Raw genomic sequence first — 22,491 nt, forward strand, 5'->3', positions numbered from 1 at the left:
TTCCTGCTCTGCATCTAGAAGCTCATCTGCACCCACAGCAGCTGCCCCTTCCACTCTCCTCACAGAGAGAAGCACGTCCCCTCGTAGCTGCATCCTATCCACCCACCCCCGGCTTCCCAGAGACCAGGGTCCCCCCATCTCCTGTTTCCCTGGGTCCTCGCCTGCTCACTCCCCTGCCTTCCCTCTGTCTCCCTCCTCCTCCCACCACAGCCCGGCTATGACCCTCCTGGACCCCTCTCCTCCTCTCTTCCAGCCTGTTCTGGGACCCTGGGTCCCGCCTGCAGCCCTCCCCTGGCCCCGCCCCACTCGCTCAGGCCAGGCTCCTCCCCTGCTGGCCCGCAGGATGGTCCCTTCCTCCTCTCCTGAGGATTTTCCCTCCAGGCCAGACATCCAGTAGGTGCATAATGCATGCATTCCAGGTGTCTGACGGACTGAAGTGGCAGGAGTTTGGACTGGATACCGTCTTACATGGAAATCACCTGATTCTACAAATCTGACCCAGACAGAAGCCTCCACGGGGCATAAGGCAGAGATGGTCCACTCAGTCGTGTTTTCCTTTCCCTCGGCTCCTTGAAAGTAACACAAATTCCGGCAGGGGTGCATGGCAGCGTGCACACAGCAGGAAGACGGAGAACGGGGGTTTAGGGGTCCCACCTGCACTGGGGACACCAAGGCTGCAGAGTCTAGGGATGGCAGAGGCTACTTTCGTAACTGCTGAGTGTGGTTTGCACCAGGGACGGCGGTGTGCTGAGAGCCGCCCGTCACTCCCGTGGCTCCCAGCCCCACAAGGCTCCGGGCTTCCCCGCGGTGGCTGCGTCCCACCCCCTGAGGGGCAGTCTGAGGTCTCTGTGCCCGAGAGTTAGGACCACTGCCCCCACCGCTCTGTCCAGACGTTCTGGGACATGTTCCCTTGGGCAGGGGCCTGAGGGCAGGCGGAGTCACCAAGAGTCAGTGAGTCACATAGGCTCAGTCTGCCCGAAGAACCTCGGTGTCTCTGTGAGAGGTGTGCACGCAGGACAGCAGGGGTCGTACTCCTGAGAGTTAGGGTCAGTCAGCTCCTCCTTGCAGAGCTGGGCAGACCAGGCAAGATGAACTGCCTGCCTGTTGGGAACCACCCTGACTGGTATCAGAAGCTGAAACCCCTGCCTAGGCTAAAGCTAAGGGAACGCCCTTGGAACCGTGAGCCAGCAAGGAGACAAAAGCTTGTCTTCCTGTCAGGAATGCTGCTTCTGCTGCTTTATTCATAACTGAACCCCAAAAAGCTTGGTCAGTTAGCCAAAGACGGGTAAGATTCCCCACGGGGGAACGACCTAAGACAGGCACGATCACTTTTGGGAGGCCCCCCAAAAGAAGGACTTGGGGGGGGCTGCAGCAAAAGGGGGGTGATGGACCCTCGCTCCTCGGCTCTGACATAGCCTGAGTTCTCAGCGTCTGGGAGAAAACTTCCTTGTCTCCCAGTTGCCTTAGTTCCCTTGCTCCACCTAAGCCTGAAACAATGACAGGGTGGTGCAGCTCGGTACTGAGAAGTGCGGATTCCCCAGGGTGATCAGGCCTAAGAAAGAACATGTAAATTACTGTGAAACCTCCTTTGTTTAGAATGCTCTCAGTTGAATGAGAAGGGTCTTAGGAGGAAGTTATTTTGTTCCTCAGTCTTACAGCTCTTTGACCCCCCAACTCAATAGACCGGCAGAGTTCTTTGTTTTCTATGGTTCCTTACTTCCCCCCCTAATGAGTACTGTACTTTACCTGAATTATTATGCAGAATGAGCCCAATAAAAGCAGGTATGGACTGTAAATCGGCGCGCTCCTCACTAGAAGGGGCGGCCATTTCGTCCCTACTTCTCCACAGAAACTAGTTTGTCTCTGTGCATGTTTTTTCTCGCGTGTTTATCGTCGAGCCATCCACAGCGTTCCATGGTCACTGCTGGCCGGTGACCCACGCGCAACACCTGCCTCCTGTGCTCCTCATAACCCTGTAGACCTTGACCTTCGCCCCTGGGGAAGGGAGGGAAGAGCTGCAGCCCCACTCCACCCAGGGCCCAGGGGAGCCACACTGGAGAGCATGCAGCACGTGGTGCTGTCTTCAGGTTGCGGGCGTGGGGCTGGAGGAGAGACGGAATCTCGAAAGGCACTGCGGGAGGGGAAGCCTGTTCCCGGAGACGCGGGGCTTCTCTCGGCACACTGAAGGCCACCGGCCTGTCGCTGATGAAATTCCAGCTTCGAGGTCTCCGGGGTCGCCCGGCACCACACAGCTGTCCCCTGCCTCACCCCAAGCCTAGAGCCGACCTGACTGGGTGACGGCATCATCGCTCTTACCTTGCATTCCTCATCCAGCAGGTCCAGGATGCCCAGCTTCGCTTCTATGAGGTCGATGCAAGGCTGGTTGTCGTAGAAATCAATCAGGGTCCACGGGATCTGCTCCTTCATGTATTCTTCTTGCTCCAGTTTGAAGACGTGCTAGGGTAGAAAAAGTGAAAGGTCCAGGTTAGCGAGTGGGACGCACACCTTAGCATTCATCTCCCCCCTCCAAGCAGTGACCACGTGAGTTCTGAACCCTGGAAGCTGACATGCACTTATGATGACAGGTTTGGGCCCTGAGTCACACTGTCAGGACTGCAGAAAAGCTCAGTGGGTGACCCTCACTCCCATGAACCTCCTCTAGGGCACCCTGACCACTGCCCAGGAGGCCACACCCCAACCCACCACAGGAAGCCTCATGTCTGCCTGCAGCCGCTTCAGTGTCCCAGGAGCCCAGGCCCGGGAAGACGGGAGTCAAAGCCCAGAGGAGGCTCCTTCACCCTCAGAGCCCAGCCGCCCCATTCAGGCCTCCTCTCGAGCAGTGGGGAGCACCTTCCTAAAGCTGGGGCGCCCCCAGGAAACCCACGGAAGGTCAGGGCAGAGCCAGAGCCCGCTGACCCTGGACGGAAGAGAAGTGGCTCGGGCAGTCATGCTCAGGAAGACAGAGGTGCCCCCTCCCCGAAACCCCAGGTCCAGGCGCACAGCCCACCGAGTTGAACTGCTGCTGGAGCTTCTCATTCGCGTAGTTGATACAAAACTGCTCGAAGCTGTTCACCTCGAACGTCTCAAACCTGCAGGGCGGGAAGAGGAGAGGACAAAGTCGGCCACACTTCCCAGTCACTGAAGGACTCTCCGGGCCCCACAGGGCAGCCCGCGCCCCCTGCACTCCCATCCGGCTCTGCCTTGACGCCAGCCCGGAAGCCCCATGTCCTGCTCTTGTGCCGCAAGAGGCCACCGTTGCAGGTACCGGGATGACAGAGCCCTGTGACATTTGAGAGCAAGAATGTATGTCTGTTTTCATAATTAGAAAAAAGTACCAACCACGGGAAAATTTAGGAAAAACAGATACAAAAGAGAGAAAGTCACCCATGATTCCATCAAGTTGACTGCTAGTTACATTTTGGTAGGTTTTCTTTTATTGATTTTATGTTTTTGAACAATTAGAATTATATGTAAAATGAGACCATTTTTTGTCATTTAATTCTCCATGACAAACGTTTCTTCATGCCATTGTTCCCCCAAAGCATCCATGTATCAGCCTCATCAACCACTGTACAGGTTGACCCGCAGGTGGCATATAAGGCACCAGGTGAGGGGAGAGGTGGGGTTGAAATATAGCTGGTGACCCCCCCTCCCCCCAGCCTGGGAGTGGCTGTTCCACCCAGAGGAGGTGCCTTTTTCCAGTTCACACAAAGGCTCGCCATGGGTTGGCCACGCCCCCCACACCAATGAATTACAATGTAACCATCTCCTATTGCAGAATATTTTGGGTTTTTTTCTTCTGGTTTTCAGCTGGTATCGATGCTGTGACAAATATTGTATGTGCACCTTTGACTTCATTACTCCTTCCACAGGATAGTACCTTAGGAGGAGAAACATCACGTCAGAGCGTGGTTTCTTAAGAGGCAGGAGCAAAATGACTTCCAGGAGGGTGAAGCCAATTTATGCCATCACCCCACCCCTACCTCCCACTGTATGCAAGTGTCCTGTTCTCCCAGTGCCGGTCAAGATGTTTTCATTTTTTAAATTCACGTTTATGGAGTTGACGTGCAAGATGCAGCAAACTCAAGGATGAACAGTAACGAATTCTTGACAAGAGTTCTGCAGCAGGCGACGGCCACCGCGACTCAGACACAGAATGCTTTGCACCCCACAAAGCCCCTGCGCTCTGGAGGGGTGGGAGTGTTCCTGTGCCTCAGCCCTCTGGTCCCTGGTGTACAGCGACTTCTAAAAGTCTGTGGAAACCCAGCACGCGAATGGTGCTTTTGTTTGAGTTTTACTTTCTGATCATTAATGGAGTTCAAAGTTTTCTGTGCGTGAAATCATCTGTGCTTTGTGAACCATCTGTGATCTTGGCTGAGGTCTTTGATAGGTTTTACCTTTAAAAAATGAACGTGTTTGAACTATTTATACTTCATCAACTCCGTCGTTTGCTGACCAACTCACGTCTCTGCAAACGGCTGGGTCGCTGCGGAGGGGAGGACGGCGGAGCGTGCCCAGTGGAGGCTGGGCTCAGCGACGAGACAGGGCCTTGTGGGGCCGGGTGGGGGCCCGGCTGCCGGCCTCGTTTGCCACGCCAAGGGGTTTGGATCTCACCAGGGGCAACGGGAGAATCTGAAGGACTTTTTATTTTTATTTACTTTCCGACCATCAGGTTTGCATCTTAGAAACTGGCAGAAGGGTGGAGCGCAATGATCTGGGGGGAGGTGGGCGAGAGGGAGGGCCGCTATCACTGGAGCAACGGTCCAGGCGAGATCCAGTCAGGGCGTCACTGAAGCTGGTGCTGCCGAGTAGCGGGAAGGTTCTGAAGGCTCTGAGGGAGGTGCACATGAGGGGACTTTGGATGACCAGTGGGGCAAGCAGGTGGGCACTCTTGCACAACTGAACGGGAGTGGCACAGCTCAGCAGCTGGGGACGCTGCGACCGGTCAGCAGTGGCAGCCACAAAGGAGTAGGGCCGCCTTGCACGCTGAGCGAGGTCCTCTGGCCGAGGCAGGGGAAGGGGAAGACATCCAGGGGGAGGAGGTGCCCTTTCTCACGCCCACAACAGGCTGAAAGAACGGGCAGCGGCCTGTTGCTGAGCGCCAGCAGCGGGCTGGGCCCAGGCGCTGTGTGAGCTCTCACTCCCTGGGTGCCCGAGACACCAAGAGCCAGGGTGTATTATTGCTCCCGTCCTCCAGCTGAAGGGATAAGGTACAGGGAGGTTAAATGACCTGCCCCAAATCAGAGAGTCAGTGGGCAGAAGGGCCAGTAGTCGAACCCAGGGAGCTGGGTTTCAGAGGCCACGTTCTCCATTTAGAGAAGAGCGAACGTTTCATTAGGGGAAGAAGGCAGTGAGGACCCGGGAGGGGGAACAAGGACCACGTCCCAAGGGAGGCGGCGTTGGGGCACACAGAGAGTGGGGTGCCAACTCGGGGCCTGGGGCTGGGGTGCAGGCTACCTTAATTAAATCTTCAACGCCTTGCTCCTTCTTCAGGGTGGACAGCGGCATTTTCTCCATCTTATAGAAAATGAAGTCAGCCCTCCAAACAGACTGGCCTCCATAGTGACCACTCCCCAATAGAAATGCTGGCTCCGCCCCCGGCAGGGGCTGGACACGGTGCTGAGAAAGTACCCTGTGCAGAGGGACCAGCAACAACACATGCCTCAGACGCCCAGTGGGCGGGCTGGGTCGCACTGCCCAGAGCACGTCAGGCGTCCCCTCCTCCTCTGCACCCGCCGCCTCCGCCAAAGAGTAAAACTCGGAGGTGGAGGGAGATCAAAGGAGTCGACTGCTTGCCGAAAGCCCCGCGCATGAACAGCCCTGGCTCATGCCCACGCAGGAGATGCAAGTCTAGGTAATAAAACACCATCAAAGATGTGAAGTCCGAGCCGGGGCTGCACTGCAGGGCTCCAGGGAGGGGGGCCCTGGGCCTGCTACCAGTTACCCCCGGTTTACACCCCTCTCAGCCCAAGTGGTGGTCCCCCCACAGACCTAGTTATGTCACTTAGCACCCCACTTCCTCCCCACTCCTACCCTACCACTCCCCAAGAGAAGTCACTCATGCCAGCCAAGCCCTAGAGGAAGTTTAACCAATAAAACCTAAAGGGAAGAGAAAGGAGCCGCCTCGCAAGTGGCCAGACAGCGGCACCGGCATGCGGTTGCTCGCAGGGCTTCTCCTGGGCTCTCCAGAGAAAGGGTTTCTATCCCACTCACCACTGGTTGAAGGTTTACACTGGTAGCACCCCACAAAGAACATTCTCGTTAATTCGAGATGCCCTGAAATTAGCTCCTAATTTCCCGATTTCTACGATATTATCTGGAAACAGTTTCTCTGCCCTCTAGGGTAACTACTGCAACGCCGAAGCGCCGGAGACGAAGGAGGGGTCTGGGTGGCCTAGAAGGCCGGCCTCCGGAAGCCACGGGGGGGACCCAGGTGCCTTCTCCTCTACAGCAGTTTTACCTGCAGCAATTCCTCCCATCCACAGAGACGGCTCTTTAAAGTGAACCCAGTGACTCGATTTATAGTCCACATTAACCGTCACAAAGAAATGTCTATACTAGAGACCATCAGACTTCTGCTGTCAAGTCAAGGTGGACACTACTGCAGACCAGATCCTTGGGTGGGAGGGAGGTCGAAACACAGACTCAGACTTGACGCTGAGACCGGAGACCTCCGGTTGGGGTGGCTCAGTTCTCACCCCTCCTTCCATTTCCTCCTTCCTTCCCAAAGCAGTAGGAAAAAACCACCTCCTTCTCGACTTCTGGGTGTGGTGAGGGTCACCCGTGCCTCTACAAGTGGGACAGTGTTGGCTGGAAAGTGAAACTGCAATAAAAATTAAGTAGACCAGGCACTCTGAGTTAATTATTAACCTCCGAGAACCTCGGGCTCCCGGGGAGCGCAGGGATGCTGTGAAGTCCAGGAAACAGCCCTTCCCTCAGAGGAGCACAGGTCAGAGGAACAGGAGTCTCTGGGCATGGCCTCATCATCCTGTTTCACCAAGACCACCCTCACCCACTGCTACTCTGTCGAAGGTCGTGTGGGAACACAGATACGGGAGGATTCCACACACATGAGGCATGGAGCCTGCTGACATGTCGTGGCTAGAGGAACAAACTCACGGACACAGGACGGGGGGCAGCGGTTTCCAGGGCCGGCCGGAGGGACGGTGGGGCAGTTGGAAGCTCGGGGGTCTGAGTGCAACAACGTGATTGGACATCCCCCTGCAGGCCTGTGCGCTCCCAGTTGGCTAATGTGGGTTTTATGTTACAGTTTTGTTTAGCCAGGTTTAAAAAATTATCTTAAAATCACCTCATTAAAAAGCACTCAAGAAACACCGTAAGAGACACAGAAAGTAACCTGAGGCCTGAGAGGCATATAAACCCCCAGCAAATCCCATTCCCTGCTCCTGGGGCCCAAACACCCCGCCCTCCCTCTGTGCCCTCCCCCACTGCCCCTCAGCACTGGGCAGGAGTCCACGCCCCTGCCTTGCTCCAAGTCTCCTAGGCCAACTGTCCTCACCACGCCCAGGCTGGTCATCGCCAAAGCTCCCATCACATGTTGAAGGCTCAAGTCAAAGACAAATAAATGCGTGTTTTTTCCCAAGTAGAAGCCGTTTATTTCTTGTTGCCTCGAGGAACGGAGAGCAATAAAGGGTTACAGCTGCCATTAATTTAGCCTGCAGAGGCAAGTGCCAGTTGATGCAACGTGGGCAGGAAACCCCGGCCAAAGACGCCTGGCTTCCTCCTATCAGTCTCCATCCTTTGCCCAGGAAGAAATGCCCTGTAGACAGCTTCCCAGACCCTTAGTTAAGGAAAGGACCTCGGACTGAGTTGGCTAAACTGCTCTGGGTGTTGCTTGCTTTGCACTTTTTAGGAGCTGGGGCAGGGGAGCAAGCTGTAGGGAAACCACCTGTCTACTGGGGCACTGGGAAGCTGGAAATGGATGTTCAGGGGAGTCACAGGGAAGGGACTGTAGCAAGGGATTCATCGGAGGTGTGGTGGAGGCAGCTGTGGCCCGTGCGGTACATGCAGGTGCTCAGAACCAGCCTGCTGTCTGCACTAACTACCAGTCAGAACAGCATAAAGGGGCTCCATGAGTCACAGTGCTGGCTCGGGCACTGTCTGCTATGTATACAAAGAAGCAAGTGTTTATTCACTTTGGCTGCTGATTGTACAGTAACATCTTGAACATTTACAGAAAAACATGGAGTGGCTCATCTATACTACAAAACTCTTTTCCGTTGTCTCTAGAAAGAGCTTGATTGGAGAGCCAATAATGCCATGCACGGGGCTGCAGCTCACCTGGGGACATTACCCCAGTGGAAGTAATTAGTGCCTAATTGTGGGCTAGGGGGCAGCAACTCCACTCTTTAGGTGCTAGCTATGCACATTTGTAACCCAATTGGGGGGGAGGGGAGAGAGAGACAGAGAGACAGAGAAGCAGAGACAGAGATACAGAGATAGAGAACGAGAACTCATTCCTGCCCTCTAAATGAACAGAATTTCATGCATTCCGAAACACATCCCCACCATCCTTCCCAATCTCTCCAGGTTCCACATGCCACTCCTCTGCTCACAAGCGACAGGGGGGAGTAAGAAGGTCAAAGGCGGGAGGTCATCCCAAGGGCATGTCTATGTGCACCGAGTATCCCCATCGTAGGGCTGAGATACAAGTGAGACAATGAGCAGATGGCCTTCTCCTTCTCCAGCGTTGGGTGGTCAGTGATTTGGGTAGAAAACTCAGAAATAAAAAAATATGGAGTTTTCTGATGCCACAGAGGATGGCAGTCTCCTTAGAGAGAATCACATCCCACAGTTACAGCACAAATCAAACCTAAAGACAGAGTCAGTGTGAAAGGGGCAGGAGGTCGGTTAGAGAGGGCAAGAGAGGAGTGTCATGTGTGATGCCCACTTCCGGATAACTGACAGGTGACCACATTGGGGACAAAAAAAGGTTCCATGGATTTCCAGAAGGTGTCCAGAGTCCAAAGGAAACAGGGTAGAAAGAGACCATGATTGGAAAAGGGAAATGACAAGAAGTAGCTCAACACCAATCATCCCAGACAGCCACCATCTTGTCCCAGATTAAGAAATGATGCCCCTGCCCTCACGGATCAGAAACAGTAACTTCCAGATTCGAGCCACCTACTCGTTCATTACATTCCCTCCAACCAGAAGAGAGAGCTGAGGGGGTGCAAACGGATACAACGTGTCTCAGCAGACCAGAGCCTTGAGGAGCTCGCACTCGCACCTCCAGGGGGCGCCAGTGAGTGCTTTTCTGGCCACAGAGGGCCCAGGAATGCGGCCAGCTTGTTAATGCTGAACCTGTCAGTATTGAACTTGCTGTCCCCAACTCTGCCCTAAGGGTGTGAACGTGGCACTGCCCTGAGTATATCAGTCATCTTGCCAGGCATTTCCCTCTCCAGGAGGGCAAATCACTTTTTAAATATGACTTCTTTATGACATGGTTTGAGAAAGTAAATTAGCATCTGAGGAAGACCAGGGATTTTAAAGAAAGCTCATCATGTCTGAAAGGAAGCCCGAAGGGTAGGAGAGTCCCCAGGAGGCCTTGTCGGCGGTCCTGTGCTGCCCGGCCTCCCGACAGGCCTCTGCTCTCACGGGAAGGCCGTCAGACGCCCGCACAGGAACCCACGGCCACCCTGAGACAAGGGAGACGCACCGGTCAGGAGTCGGCCCCAGAAACAGGGGTCGGGGTCCTCAGGCTGCCCACCCACGCATGGGCCATCCACCCATGAAACCACGGGCGAGCAAGCCTTCCCAGAATCTGCTTCTCCCCCGTGGGCAGTCTCAGGCCTTGGAGAAAACAAACTCAACTACAAAATTAAGTGGCAAATATCAGCACAAAAAACCCGCTTACACGAGATGAGCCAGACTGGGCAGCACTGGAAGCCGGGGCCCCTCGACAACGAGCAGAGCCTTTTCCTGGGGATCCCCGGGAGGCGGGGAAGCCGTCTTTTCAGACTCGGGGCACTGCCGAGACAGTGCATAACCAGAACAGAACTGACGTGTGAGGTTTTACATATCAGTAGCACTGAAGTCAAGATATGTTTTCACGCCAGTCATGAGTCTGCACGTGACTCTCCCCACACTGGAAGCTCAGCGGAATCAGATCCTCACTCAGGCAGACGCAGGTGACTGGTTCGGACGCTGCAGCCCGAGTTCCTCTGGGTCTTACTCCAGAAGGTTAACACTACAGGTCAGTCCTTCGGGGAAGCCGATGACCTGCAGATGCTCGTGGCTCGGGGAGCCTTGCCGAACGGATCACTGGCCATGAGCAGCAGGCGGCCAGGCACGGAGGTTGTGCTGTGCCGTCCCAGAGCCGCTGGAAGCACTGAGCACAGACTCACACACTCAGGCACCCGACCGGCTGGCAGGAGCAGCCGCCGCCCACGCTCACTCAGCCAGGAGCCCGCAGCTCCCGGGAAGGCCACGCTCGCCTGCCTCCCACGCTGGGTGGCTCCGCCCAGGACGTTTCCTTTCACACTTCACTGTTTCCTACTGTCTGGACTGTGCTCCTGTGGCTGCAGGCGACTGCCCACCCCCTCGTAGGCTGCCCCTGCTTTTAAAAGACCCAGTCCCAAGCTCGCCTCCCCACAAGGCTTTCCCTGGCTCTGCCAACACACCGACTCGCCGTCTGCTGCCTTAAAACCGAGTGTCCCATCGGCCCTGCTGTAAGTCCTCCTGCTGCCCCGTGAGACTTCACTCCTCAGCATGTTCTGGAGGCCTCTGTCATGCCAGACATCGAGTTTCCGTCTTCTGCCATTACCCCCACAGCACGCCGCGTGGCTCGGCTTGAAACCCAGTGATGAACGAGAGCAGAGGTGGCGGCGTGAGGGCCGGCAGTGCCGGGAAGTGGCCACTGTCACGGGGAGCCTCCCTGACTGCAGCCTCTACATGGGATGCGTCCCAGCCCCCGGCCCCCCAGCCGCTGTTTCCCCCAGAGCATCGCCGCGCTTCCCGCTCTGCCCTGCGCGGGGTCCGAGTTTCTCCCTTAGGACAGGGGCCACGGTTTCTGTGGCACGAAGATCTGGGAGGACTTAATCCATCATGAGCTAAAGAAGTCTGGCAGGGCACCGATCGTCAATGAAGTGCGAGGGAGGGTGCGACCCCGCACATCACGTTGAACAATTGAACAGGGATCTGGAGAGAACCTCAGAGAGCCTGCAGCTCAGACCTCGTCCTGCGCTGCGGCCGTGGAAGCCCAGAAAGGGGCTGTGCTCTGCAGACTCGCTCAGCGAGCTGGTGACGGCGAGGAAGCAAAACGCCGGCCTCCTGACGCCTGGCCACGTAAGGTTTGCCCGTGCCACGCTGCCTCTCCCTGCAAAACAGGCTGAGACGAGGAGCCACGGCCCCTTCCGCCAGGTTAGGACTCCGAAAACACGAGAAGCCTCAGGAATGGAGACACGGCACAGAGCTGGGTGAGATTGTGGTGCTAAAGTAATCACCTTGACTGGAGGCTCAGTGAGCCAAGTCGAACGGTAGATTTAACTATGACAGATACGAAGCCCGAGTTTAAGTTCACAGTAAATTCCAGTCTGACGCCGGGCAAGAATCTCCCTCCCTGGGCCCGTTTCCCAGCTGCCCAGACAGACGTCTCCAGGGCTGCTCACCGGGGGAGCTCCTGGTGTCTGCACAGGGCCCACTCTTCCTCGGGACTGGCCTCCATGCTGCGGGACACTGACCACTCCAGGCCCCAGGCCACCAGGTGCCCGTAGTGACCCCAGGCACCGCGACAACCAAAAATGCCATCCCACATCCTCCACTCCCGAGTGAGACCTGCCCAGGAGGCCTCTCGAACGCCAGCAGGAAGACACCAAGGGCTCCAGGAGGGGTGGGGGCGGGGCGAGGGTGCAGGCCTACCCACCCATAGATGTCCAGAACTCCGATGAAGGAGTGCTGCTTGAGGGAGGTGTGCAGCGCCTTGTTGACGTGCTCCACGATCCAGCCGAATAGCTGCGCGTAGATGTGCTTGGCCAGGGCGTTGCGAGCGTTGACCACCTGCTGCAGCGACATGGTCTTGACGTAGGTCTCCGAGGCGGTGACCAGCTTGCGGTGGCACAGCCAGTGCTCCATCTGGCTGTGCTCCACCCCCAGCAGTCGGCAGAAGTTGCTGAGGTGCTCGTCCTGAGGCTGGAAGGAAGAGACACAGCAGACGGCTCAGGAGGCGCGTGGGGGACAGGCCCGCCAGCATGCCCTTTGCCCTCTGCCCTCCTGCCCGGCGACAGAACGGGCCCAGCACTGCAGAGCCCCACTTTGTCGCCAGCCGCTGCTCCGAAGTCTCACTGACACTCAGCGCTGAGTGGAGACGACAATTAGGGCCCCAAGAGTGTGTTTCAAGTGGAGGATAGTGCACCTGCTACTCACCAAAGTACCAGGGCTTTAACAGACAAAAACGTGCTCCACTTGTCCCGTCCCCTCCCCCATGGCCAGCTGGTTGCAGAGGCACCGGTTGGAGCCGCATGAGAACTGACACTTAGGCGCAGATAAACTGTGCAGATTAAGGAGCCCGCGGGAAGGCAGCAGGGTCCCAGTGAAGGCCGTTTCCGTCTGCAGAGTTCCATGTGCAGTGCTTAACCCGGAGCCCAGAAAGAAGTGCTCACTGTTGAACGTAACTTTGACGAGCACCCGGCCTGACAGCCACGTGTGCAGAACGGCGCCCTGAGCTGACCCTGCACAGACGCGGCCCTTCCTGCACGGATGCGCGCGATCCTGAGCTTGCAAGCAGCCTTTCCTTCATCTTAGCCTCAGTGACACTACAGAGCATGCAGTTGAACTGTATGTTCTTAAAGCAGTTGATGCTTAGGGGACAAGGTGAATCCAGATGGAAGGCTGGGACCAATGGTAAAACCATGGAACAAGTTTTAACCTGAGAAAAATCACTTGGAACACTAACTGATAACACCACAGGCTGAGAGCTGAAAAATAAAACAAGCCAGGATCCCTCCGGCTTAAGAGTCCTCTCGATCTGGGTGAGAAGCCCAGTCCTAGAGCAGGGCAGCGTCTCACCCAGGTGCCCAGGGCCCCGCTACCCAGTGAACACAGCCGCCCCTGCCAGCTAGCTGCCTTTCATCTTGACCTTCCTTTACCCCAGGTACCAATCACACTTCCTGGCCTTTGAGCCACTGAGAACCAGATCACCCACAGGGACTTACTTGTCTGCTTTCATGCAATGGGTACATCTCTTGGGCACCCAGGGCACCTCACGGAAAACCTGCTTTTCCTATGAGGTTTCTCTCACCCATTTGTCACCCCCTCATCTAAATCCACCCAGGAAAGCTGATAACCCAGCCATGAGCCTGCTGGCACACTTATTAACTCTGAGGCTGAAAGGGAGTCCTTTGGACCATGACTGCTGCCTCCTGATGGCCCCAAGTTGCTGGGGGGACTCATTTCCTGATGAGGCTGCATGGGAGGATTTAAATGAGGGCTTGTTCAATGAAAATGAGCTGATATCTGTATCATTCCCTCCTTTCTCTCTATATAGGCTCTATGTGTGTGTGTATTTCTCCTGTAGATACTTAAAATCTACCCCAAACAAACACCGTTACAAAGTAACAAAATGTCTGAGTAGGAAAGAACCTCCAGCAACCATCAAGGCCAGTGTTTTTACAAAGTATGGTCCAGTGTTTTTACAAAGTATGGTGTGTGGGGCAACGGTTACAGACATGGCGACTGGCTCTCCTTAACAAGAGGGGCGGGGCCAGGCCTCAGGTCAAACAGGACTGCATGCACTGGTTTGTAATGGCAGCCCATCAGCATCAAGACACAGGTACTCTACCAAGCATTTCCTGAATTTACCAGGCCAAAGAACCCTTCTTTCCCTAAGAAGAGGCGTAGGATTTACGTTCGCAGGAAAATACCTTGGGAACTGCCATCCTAGCCCACCCCCCCACCTTCTCAGCAGAGAATGCAGTGAAGGGTGCCCCTCCGACTGTGGCCCAGAGCCCCTCACCCAGCCCACGAGATTCAGCACGGGCCGGGTGGGTGTGGAGAGGTGGGGTTGCGGGGGGCCAGGTCTCCTGGCTGACAAGCCTCTCCCCCTGCAGGGACCCCCCAGCTGCTTGCCCCCCTCCCCCAAACAGAGCCATGTGCAGTAAGGTGGAACGCCTGGGGACTGCTTGGCAGGCGAGAGGTTCAGAGGAGGCAAGTGTCTGACTTGTTCGTCTGACCTATTTCCAGGAAATTCGTAATTGCCAGGCCCAGCACTGCAGCTGGATGCCCTGACAGGTCAATGGCCTGCTCCCAGCCTCCACAAGTGCCCACACCTGCTGCCCACAGGTGCCCTGCCCTGCCTGGCTCCTCCCGGGTGGATGCAGCGGAGAAAGGGTCTGATCATCTTCCTGGGAAGGGTGCCCCCCCCCACTGCAGTGAGCTGTGGTGTACCCCTCTATGACCCCCTTCTGACTGTTGATTAAAGGTGCTAATTGAAACTGATTCGACATCATGTAATTTACACTTAAGCTTAATTAAATGATGCCAAATCCATTACAAATAGCCAGCATCAGAGGTAGCAGATTAGGTTTGTGGGGCCCATGGGGCCAAATTCAAGAAACAAATTGCCTCTGGCGTCCAAGTAATTGCGCGCTGTTGCATCTCCAAGGCAACTCGGGCAGTCGTGGGACACATTTTCATGCCTTAATTGAAAGTAAACGCGAGCGAGCAGAAGGCACTCGGCGTATGGACAGGCAGCAGTTCCAGTACGGGGCCCACCCTGTGTCCCAAGGAATAAACCAAAATGCAGTGGAGAGGGGGAGTTTCACTGGCAACTAGTCAGCAAAGCATTCCTGGGACGCACCCTGTGCACCCCACACTGTGCTAGGCCCCATGGGGGCGCGAGGCGGAGGAGGGCAGCCCCAGGCCCAGGGACTGGCAGTCCATGGGGGGGCAGCCAGGCTGGCAGTGGTGTGGGGGGGGGGGGAGAACGCTGGCTGGCTCTGGACCGGCTTCGCCATCAGTGGCCATTAGACCTTAGAGGTGTCTCCTCTCTCCGGGCCTTAGTTTTTCCCACCCTGTGCAGTGAGAAGGGTGCTCATAAGGCCCACTCTGGCTCTAACCACAGTGATGACAACAGGTAGGAACTGAATCACCGGAGCCCTGTGCTAAGTAAGGCAGGTAACCTCGCCCCCGCCCTGCAGATGAGGAAACAGACCCGGAAAGGTTCAGTAACGATCAGTAAGTGGGGCAGAACCAGGGTTTGAACGCTGGCTGTCCTGACGCTCAGTTCTCACTCACTCAATCCGTTCTCTGCACAGCCTCCAGCCACAGAACCGTCCGAGACCAGCCTGGTCCGAGTGCCTGTGCTCAAAGTCTTCGCCTTGCTCTGAGCTCGGAAGGAAAGGCTGGCTGCCCCAAGGGGAACCCAAACCTCTGTCTGTCCTGCCTCCCTCCTCCCCCACCTCCAGCACCGCCTGTGTCGCGGTAAGTGGGCACAAAAGAGGCCTGTCCTGCACTGTCGCAGACCACGCATTCGTGGTCGGGACATCAGCGCTGCCTCGCACGACGCAGGGAAGCCCCGGTGAGCGCCCACGGCGGCCGTCTGCTCTGCCTGGTGCCCCCTCTGCCCTCTGCTCACTCAGGCCTCTTCGGTCACCACCTGCCAGGCCCTGTTTGGGCGCTGGGAAAAAACAGTTGTCAAGAGCATTCGTCAGGCACTTCACGGTCTGCGGCACTTTCACGGGGCGGTCTCAGGGCTCCGCCTCACGCTGTCAAGATCTTGGCCCGTGTTGTCAGCTGCCTCCTCTCCCCAGTTGGACTGTCAGCTCCTTGGGGACGGCCACCAAGTACAGTGTCCAGCCCTCCCCCACAGCCCTGCAGTGTGGCCCGCAGTCAGGAGCCCCAAGTACTCATGGTCTGACGACACTTGGTAGGATTCCACAGGCCTCAGGGTGCTTGGCAAATTGACCCATCAAAAATAATTTATTGCCCTGGCCGGGTAGCTCAGTTGACTGGAGCATTGTCCCGACACACCAAGGTTGTGGGTTCAATCCCCAGTCAGGGCACATGTAAGAACCAACCAATAAATGCATAAATAAGTGGAACAACAAATCCATGTGTTTCTCTCTAAAATCAAAAACTAAAAATAGATTTATTTAGTAGTTACTCAATTCCCTGCCCTCCGTGACAGAAATTTGATGGCAGCGGATCTGAAAAGGATTTGTTCTTGAAAGAAGCCATCAGCAAGGGGACAGCGCCTGTTACTGGTAAGAACAGAGAACCCACGAGCGCCCTGTGAGTGCACAGGCAGATCCCGCTGGGTGTGGCCGGAGCACCGGAGACGTGGGTGCGTCCATCCCCGGTGCTGGAGCTCGACTCACCGCCACGCTGCAGGAGTCGCCGTCACGCTCCGCCTGGATCGCCACGTTCCCGAGGTGCAGGATGGAAGCAATTATCTTAAAGATGCTTATCTGGTGGGACTCCCTCACTCCTGGGGAGGAAAACAAAAGAACCCATGACACTCGACGTCCACGCAGGATGGAAAGGACATTTCACCCTTCTTGTCAGGACTTGAAAAAGGAGTAAGGTTTGATTTTCCTTTCTGGGCCGGCGACGCCTGAAGTGGTGCCAGCTCCTCCCCAGGCGATCACCACGCGCAGGGGTGGCGGCCCCAGGGCCGAGGGGCCCCCCAGGCAACAGGGACGCATCTTCACGTCGATCGCCCCGATCAAACCAGCTGGGTCACGGCACCGATTTAATTTCCAGGAGCAGAGGAGAGGCGCAATCATGAGGGCTCATTTCAGACTTGAGATTTCAACTGAATGCTTTATGGATGTTTTCACCAGTTTGATAAGACTGGCCCTTTGTCTGAGGTCATCTTTCTCCCAACATGATGCCCTGCACACATCTGTGACAAGGGCCAACGGGGGGTGGGGGGCAAGGAGCAGTGCTCTCGGGGTGCACCAGGGAGGTGGGGCTGGGTGTCCTGCAGGCAACTGTGCCCCGGGCTGTGCGGTCGGGACAGGCATGCCCGCCACCTACCTCGGGGCCACCGCAGCAGCAAACACCCACTGTCCACTTTATGCAACTAAGTCACCAAAGACATGTATAGTCTTTTATTGTTCATACTCAGCTTTAAAGCATTATCCTTTCTTTTTCAATTGCAAGATATTTCAGACTTAAAAAAATCACAATAATGTCATGAACGCCAGTCAACCTACCGCTCAGTTTGGGGGAGGGTACAATTTTTCCCCGACATTCCTCCCCTGCTCTAGTTACTTAATTTTTTTTTTAAGATTTTATTTATTTATTTTTAGAGTGGGAAGGGAGGGAGATAGAGAGAGAGAGAGAAACATCAATGTGTGGTTGCTGGGGGTTATAGCCTGCAACCCAGGCATGTACCCTGACTGGGAATCGAACCTGCGACACTTTGGTTCGCAGCCCGCGCTCAATCCACTGAGCTACACCAGCCAGGGCTACTTACTTAATTTTAAGGCAATCATTTATTGGGCTATAAAAATGCCAGCACCACCTGTATCAGTGGGCATGAAAGTGCATCATGCTAGGATTGAAAACTTTACTTAGATGACCCACCAACCAGAGCAACTCTCAACTTCTTACTTTTCGGAAAAGTCAACAAAGCCCCAAGCCTTAAGCATTGGAGCCAAGAGCCAGGACAGGAGGAGAAGGGAGCAGGAAGAGACTCCCCAGGGATGAGCAGGCTCCTGCAGCAGCTGGTGACTGCGGACAGGCCCCGCAGCTTGAGGCTCTGCCTCTCTCCCCTCGGTGGCATCAGCATCAGACCTCCTGCCCCCCCCCCCCCGCCCCCTGCCTCCCAAGCCCCTCACCGAGGAGCGTGAAGGCTTGTCGCGTCTTCTCAAAGTCCTCAGCATCGTCCACGCCCTCGATGGACGTGTCTCCGCCCTGGGACGTGTAGAAGTAGTCCTCGGCGCAAGCTGTGGAAGGAAGGGGGCGGGGCATCAGGCGCTGGAGGGAAGCCTCGACCACCCCCAGTTCACCTGCAGACGGTGACTGACGCGTGAGCAGTTCTGCTCCCTGAGCAAGCTCCCCCAGGCCGGACTGCGTTCCCAGACGAGGCGGAGCCCTTCCAAACGCTGCCTTCCTCGGCACGTGGGAGAGAAAACCAAGGAAGGAAAGCTGGAAAATGAGGCTCCGCTGTCAGAATGGGTTTGCTGTGTTTGTGTAAAGCTGTGCTGAGAAAACCACGTGCACGTGAAAGGCAAGCCAGTCACGGAGAGTTCGCTGGGAGGCAGGGTTGTTCATCACGGACGTGTTTCTGAGGAGGGTCTGACACACGCAATGGAGACATGCAGCCACCCAGGAATCATGGGCGTCATCGCCTTCGGTCTCCGTGCGATGAGCTCATCTGACAAGGGAGGGCCTGTGAGGTGCCCAGGGAGACCTGGCTCTGGCTCCCTGGCATGTCTCAGCGAGTCGGGGCACCCTTGGGCTACGCAGGCCCGGGAACAAGGCTGAGACCCTCATGTTTGGCCTCACCCCCGGTCTCATCCCCCTCAGTCAAGCCTCTGGGCACAGCCTGGGGACAGCTGGTGCGCAGGGGCCCAGCCTTAGCAGAAGGAGAAAACTCGACCAGCTGTGGGTAGCATTCACACCGGGCAGCTGGGAAATTGGCATTTAAGGCAACACACACAATCAAAATCACCCCTGAAAATCACTTAAATTTTCCATCGAACGTGTAGCAGCGTTGTGTGGTACAATGCTGCCTGGTACTTAGTGTCCCTAAGGGTAAAACGTTCGACTTGGATGAGAGGTCAAAACCGAGCCCTGGCCGGTTTTCCTGCTCCCCTAGCTCATCCTCTCCCCCGGACCTGAGCACGTGCAGCCAGACACACGCCAGCCAAGTGTGCGCAGACTCGGCGGCATGGCAGGGCCCAGGCAGGCCGCCTTCGACACCCCAAGTTTCCAACTGGACCCCTGGGCAGTTCCCGAGTCTCCTTCCCTCCTCCGTCCTGATGGTCACTGCCCTCTCCGGCGTCTGGGCCTCTTGGGGAAGACTGAACCAGTCTCCCTGTTTCTGCTCCCATCCCCCCCAACAGCTGGTACCTCCGACCCTGCAGCTCTCCTATGTACAGCCCTGAGTGACCCTCTCCTGGCCACAGCCTTCAAGGCAAAGCTCAAACGCCCTAAAAGGGCCTCCTGGACCTTTCTTCACAGAGTGGCTTCCCCCTGCCACCCCCCACTCATTGCTTGTCCTTCCCCATCTCTCTGCCCCACATACACCAGCTTCCTTACGGTCGTACCTCAGCTCTGCCCCCACTGGCGCCTTAAAGGGCCCTGCTCACCTGACCTCCTGGTCTCTCCCCACTTCTCACCTCGCATCCTGCTCCAAGCCACACTGCACTTTATCAGTTCCTCCGCCGGTCAAGTGCACATGGCCAGGCCCAGCGAGGAAGTGCACAACTCTGTCCCAAACTCGTCTCACCCAGCCCGAGCTCTACACATTAGGCAACCCCTCTGCCCACAGCAGCGAAGAGCTGAGTGCCAGTGGCAGTGTGTGAAGGAAGGAAGGCTTCCTGGAGGAGTCCTCCAGTCTGATGACTGGTGGTACCTGAGCTGTGAGGGGAGGGACTTCACGCCTGACCTCGCGCCCAGACACAGCCACCATGAGCTTGGATGAAGGAAGCCACTTCCGGTCTTTGTGGGGCTTTCATGTTTAGCTCTTTCCTGCCGAACGCCCCTGGGAGCTCTGGCATAGAGTAACAGTGTCAAAGGTCTAATAAAAGCACCCTTCCCATTTCCCTTTACACTCACCTTCCTAAACATTTGATGATTTTTTTTTACGGGGCATGTGTGGGGAAACCCGGAGGTATTATTTACTCCCGTTCTCTGGCCGGCAGCCTGAGGAACCCATAGTGGCTGTAAGAGGCTGCCCAGGCTCGGCCAGGGTGTGGCAGGCGGGGGAGCCCGTTACCAGATCGCCTGTCGAGGAAACGGTTCTTCACCTGTGAGATCCCATGACTTAGCCACAAATTCGACCTAACACGTTATCAAAAGTGGCGCCTGAACCCACCGGGAAGTTACCCAAGAGGAGGACGTTAGACCTCTGTCCTGGAGGGAAGGAGGCATTCGCAGCGTCTATCGAAGACCCCCTGCTGTCAACGGCCAGGGCCCTCCTGAGTCGGACACCCCACCCCACCTTCCCGGCTTCCAGTTCCCAAGCTCGGGGCCCCACTGGGTCCCGTTCCCGGCTGAGGCCCTCACCACAGGGGCCTCAGGCTCAGCCGCAGCATTCTCTGCCAAATGACCCGAATCTAATCACAACCACCCCGCCCTTCCGCCTGCCTTAAGGTTTGCAGTTACTTTGGCTGGCATCACCCTCTGGGCCCTCTTAATCAGACAGATGTCTCAGAGACACTCCCCCCGTCTGCTGAGCCTGCCCGGGTCTCCTCGGGTCTCCGTCAGGCCCAGGACGCTGTCACCAGCCAGCACCCTGTCCTAGAACGACTCCTCCTGTCCTCCAGGTTGGGCCTCTCTGCACTTGCAGTTTCCAGGGAGGAAAACACCGCAGCATCCCCTACGAACTGGCTCAACAGGCAGACACTGTGAATCAGGCCAAGTACAGACCACGGAGGGGGCATGAACCGGTGATCAGAGCAGTGGACCCCCAGGGCCACGGCCAAGTGCTTGCACTTCACCTGGGGCAGGGAGGGTGGCTACGCTCTGGCCTGTGCAAGGCAAGGGAGACGGTTGATAAAACTGCATTGACACAGCAATGGAATGAAAAAGAAGAAAGGATTTGTTCCTTGTTACCCAGAGGCTGTAGTCATGCAACTACTGGCCCATTACACCTCTTTCATTCACACTGTAACAAAGTATTCACTGGGCTGCTTTCTAGAAAGAAAAAAAACAGCTCGTCCTGCGGCCACGGGAATGGGACAGAGCACCGCCAACAGGACGGAGGGGAGCAGCGATGACCACACGCAAGTCTGCCCCCCCACTCGCAAGGGCACAAGGCTCCTGCTGGGCCGGGCGGCTTCTTGCAGGACTTTTTTCTCTGCATCTGAACAGCGTGTTCTAGGTGAAGACAAGGGGCTGAGGCAGTCTAACCGGTCACTAGAGGCTACTGACCAGTCTCTCACTCATTTGGCACTTCCACCGACTCAACCAGTGTTACGAGGGAAGCTAAATGTCACGCTCCGGGGCTCACGGCCCAGCCCCACCCCAAGAAACGGAGACAAGAGCTTATCAATGGTCTCCGCTTCGCTCCCAGATGCTCTGGGGGCGGGGGGGGGGCACGCGCAGGCAAAGGAGTGCGAGAAATTGACTGAACTGGGTCGTGTCCAGCTGACCCGGCCAGGAGCCCAGGGAGTCTGCATCTCGCAGAGACTCGGGAGAAGGAAGAGCCGTTTCCACCTTCGTGCACTAATGTGAGTGCAAAAAACTTAGGAGGATTTCTTCCCTTTTACCTGAAAGCCACATTGCTCGGGGAAAAGGGTACAGATACAGCCCGATGGATCCTGCCAGGATTTGTTCATTTTCTATAACAACTGGTCTTACAAAAACTGTCATCTCCTGCAGGTTAGCCCCGGAAAGCCCAGCTGGGTCTGTGTCCCTCTCTGGGATGGAGCGGGGAGGGTGGCAGTGGCCAATAATGTGGCTTGTCTTCCCAGTCTCTTGTGACCATAAGCCAACACAAGCGTCTCAAGGTCCCTGCTCCCTAAACAAAGCTCGTAACAGCCACTCCTGCACCCAAGGACTTTACGATTTTACTCGCAAACACTGAACAACCAGAGTCCAAGGAACAACCAACATAATGCGTGTCTTCCAGGGCTTCCTCCTGGGTCTAAATTGAATGATTGCTTCCCCCCAGAACCTTCTGACCTGCGTCAGTGGAGGCCTCCCTCAGCATCTGCTCAGCACTCTGCACTGGGACCACCATGAGCTGCGTGAGGACAGCCAGGCACGCTGTGGTGTGGGGCGTGGCACCCGGTGCCACGTCGGGGCTGAAGGGACCAACACTAAGTTGCACGGCACAGGCGCCCCAGGCGAGCACAGCAGGCAGTGCAGAGGGCAGGCCGAGGGTTGAATCGGTGGCCAGGCCCCACCGCAGGACGGTCTGTTTATCTGATGGGATCCCCGGGGCCACTGCATCCCCCTGCCCAGTGCTGCAGGGCTGGCATGCGGGAGACCCCCGAGGACGGCTGCCCAGCAGCGCTGAGCAGCGGCCCCACTCCTGCCTTCCCGCAGGTGAGGCCCAGGCTTCAGCAACGTGCCTCTCCAGCGACCCTCCTTTATCCCGGGTCTATCCTCTCGCTCCCTCCCGTCTCTTTCTCTGTCTCAGCCCTTAATTTTGTCACTTAACACAGGTCAGTCACAGTAAGTGATGGCATCAATTAAACCTCTAGATCCTCGTGGTGGGGGCACATTTCTTAGGATGTGAAAAGTGGAAACCTTTTTTGGGAGATTAGATAAAAATTAAATTTTTAAAAAGTGCAAACATTCTTTCAAAACAATAATACTTAGAAATTCTTCTTTGCTCTGCAAACACCATTCCAC

At 56.2% G+C, this 22,491-nt stretch overlaps 1 protein-coding gene across 3 annotated transcripts in view; it reads right to left on the bottom strand.

The window, feature by feature from the left end:
- Window positions 1–22,491, bottom strand: part of MYO5B (myosin VB) — a 258,368-nt gene that overhangs the window by 85,303 nt on the left and 150,574 nt on the right. For all 3 annotated transcript variants that reach the window (XR_006787004.1, XM_045850063.1, XM_045850061.1), the window contains exons 8-12: window positions 17,802–17,909; window positions 16,335–16,444; window positions 11,885–12,150; window positions 3,008–3,089; window positions 2,317–2,457 (exon numbers count right to left, since the gene is read on the bottom strand). Coding sequence is in view for 2 of the 3 variants with exons in the window: in XM_045850063.1 (XP_045706019.1) it covers window positions 2,317–2,457; window positions 3,008–3,089; window positions 11,885–12,150; window positions 16,335–16,444; window positions 17,802–17,909 (707 nt within the window). In the remaining variant the exon portion in view is untranslated. The remainder of the gene's footprint in view (window positions 1–2,316; window positions 2,458–3,007; window positions 3,090–11,884; window positions 12,151–16,334; window positions 16,445–17,801; window positions 17,910–22,491) is intronic.

Source organism: Phyllostomus hastatus, unplaced genomic scaffold (genome assembly GCF_019186645.2).
Source record: "Phyllostomus hastatus isolate PE091 unplaced genomic scaffold, TTU_PhHast_1.1 phas_contig_80, whole genome shotgun sequence".
NCBI lineage: Eukaryota > Metazoa > Chordata > Mammalia > Chiroptera > Phyllostomidae > Phyllostomus > Phyllostomus hastatus.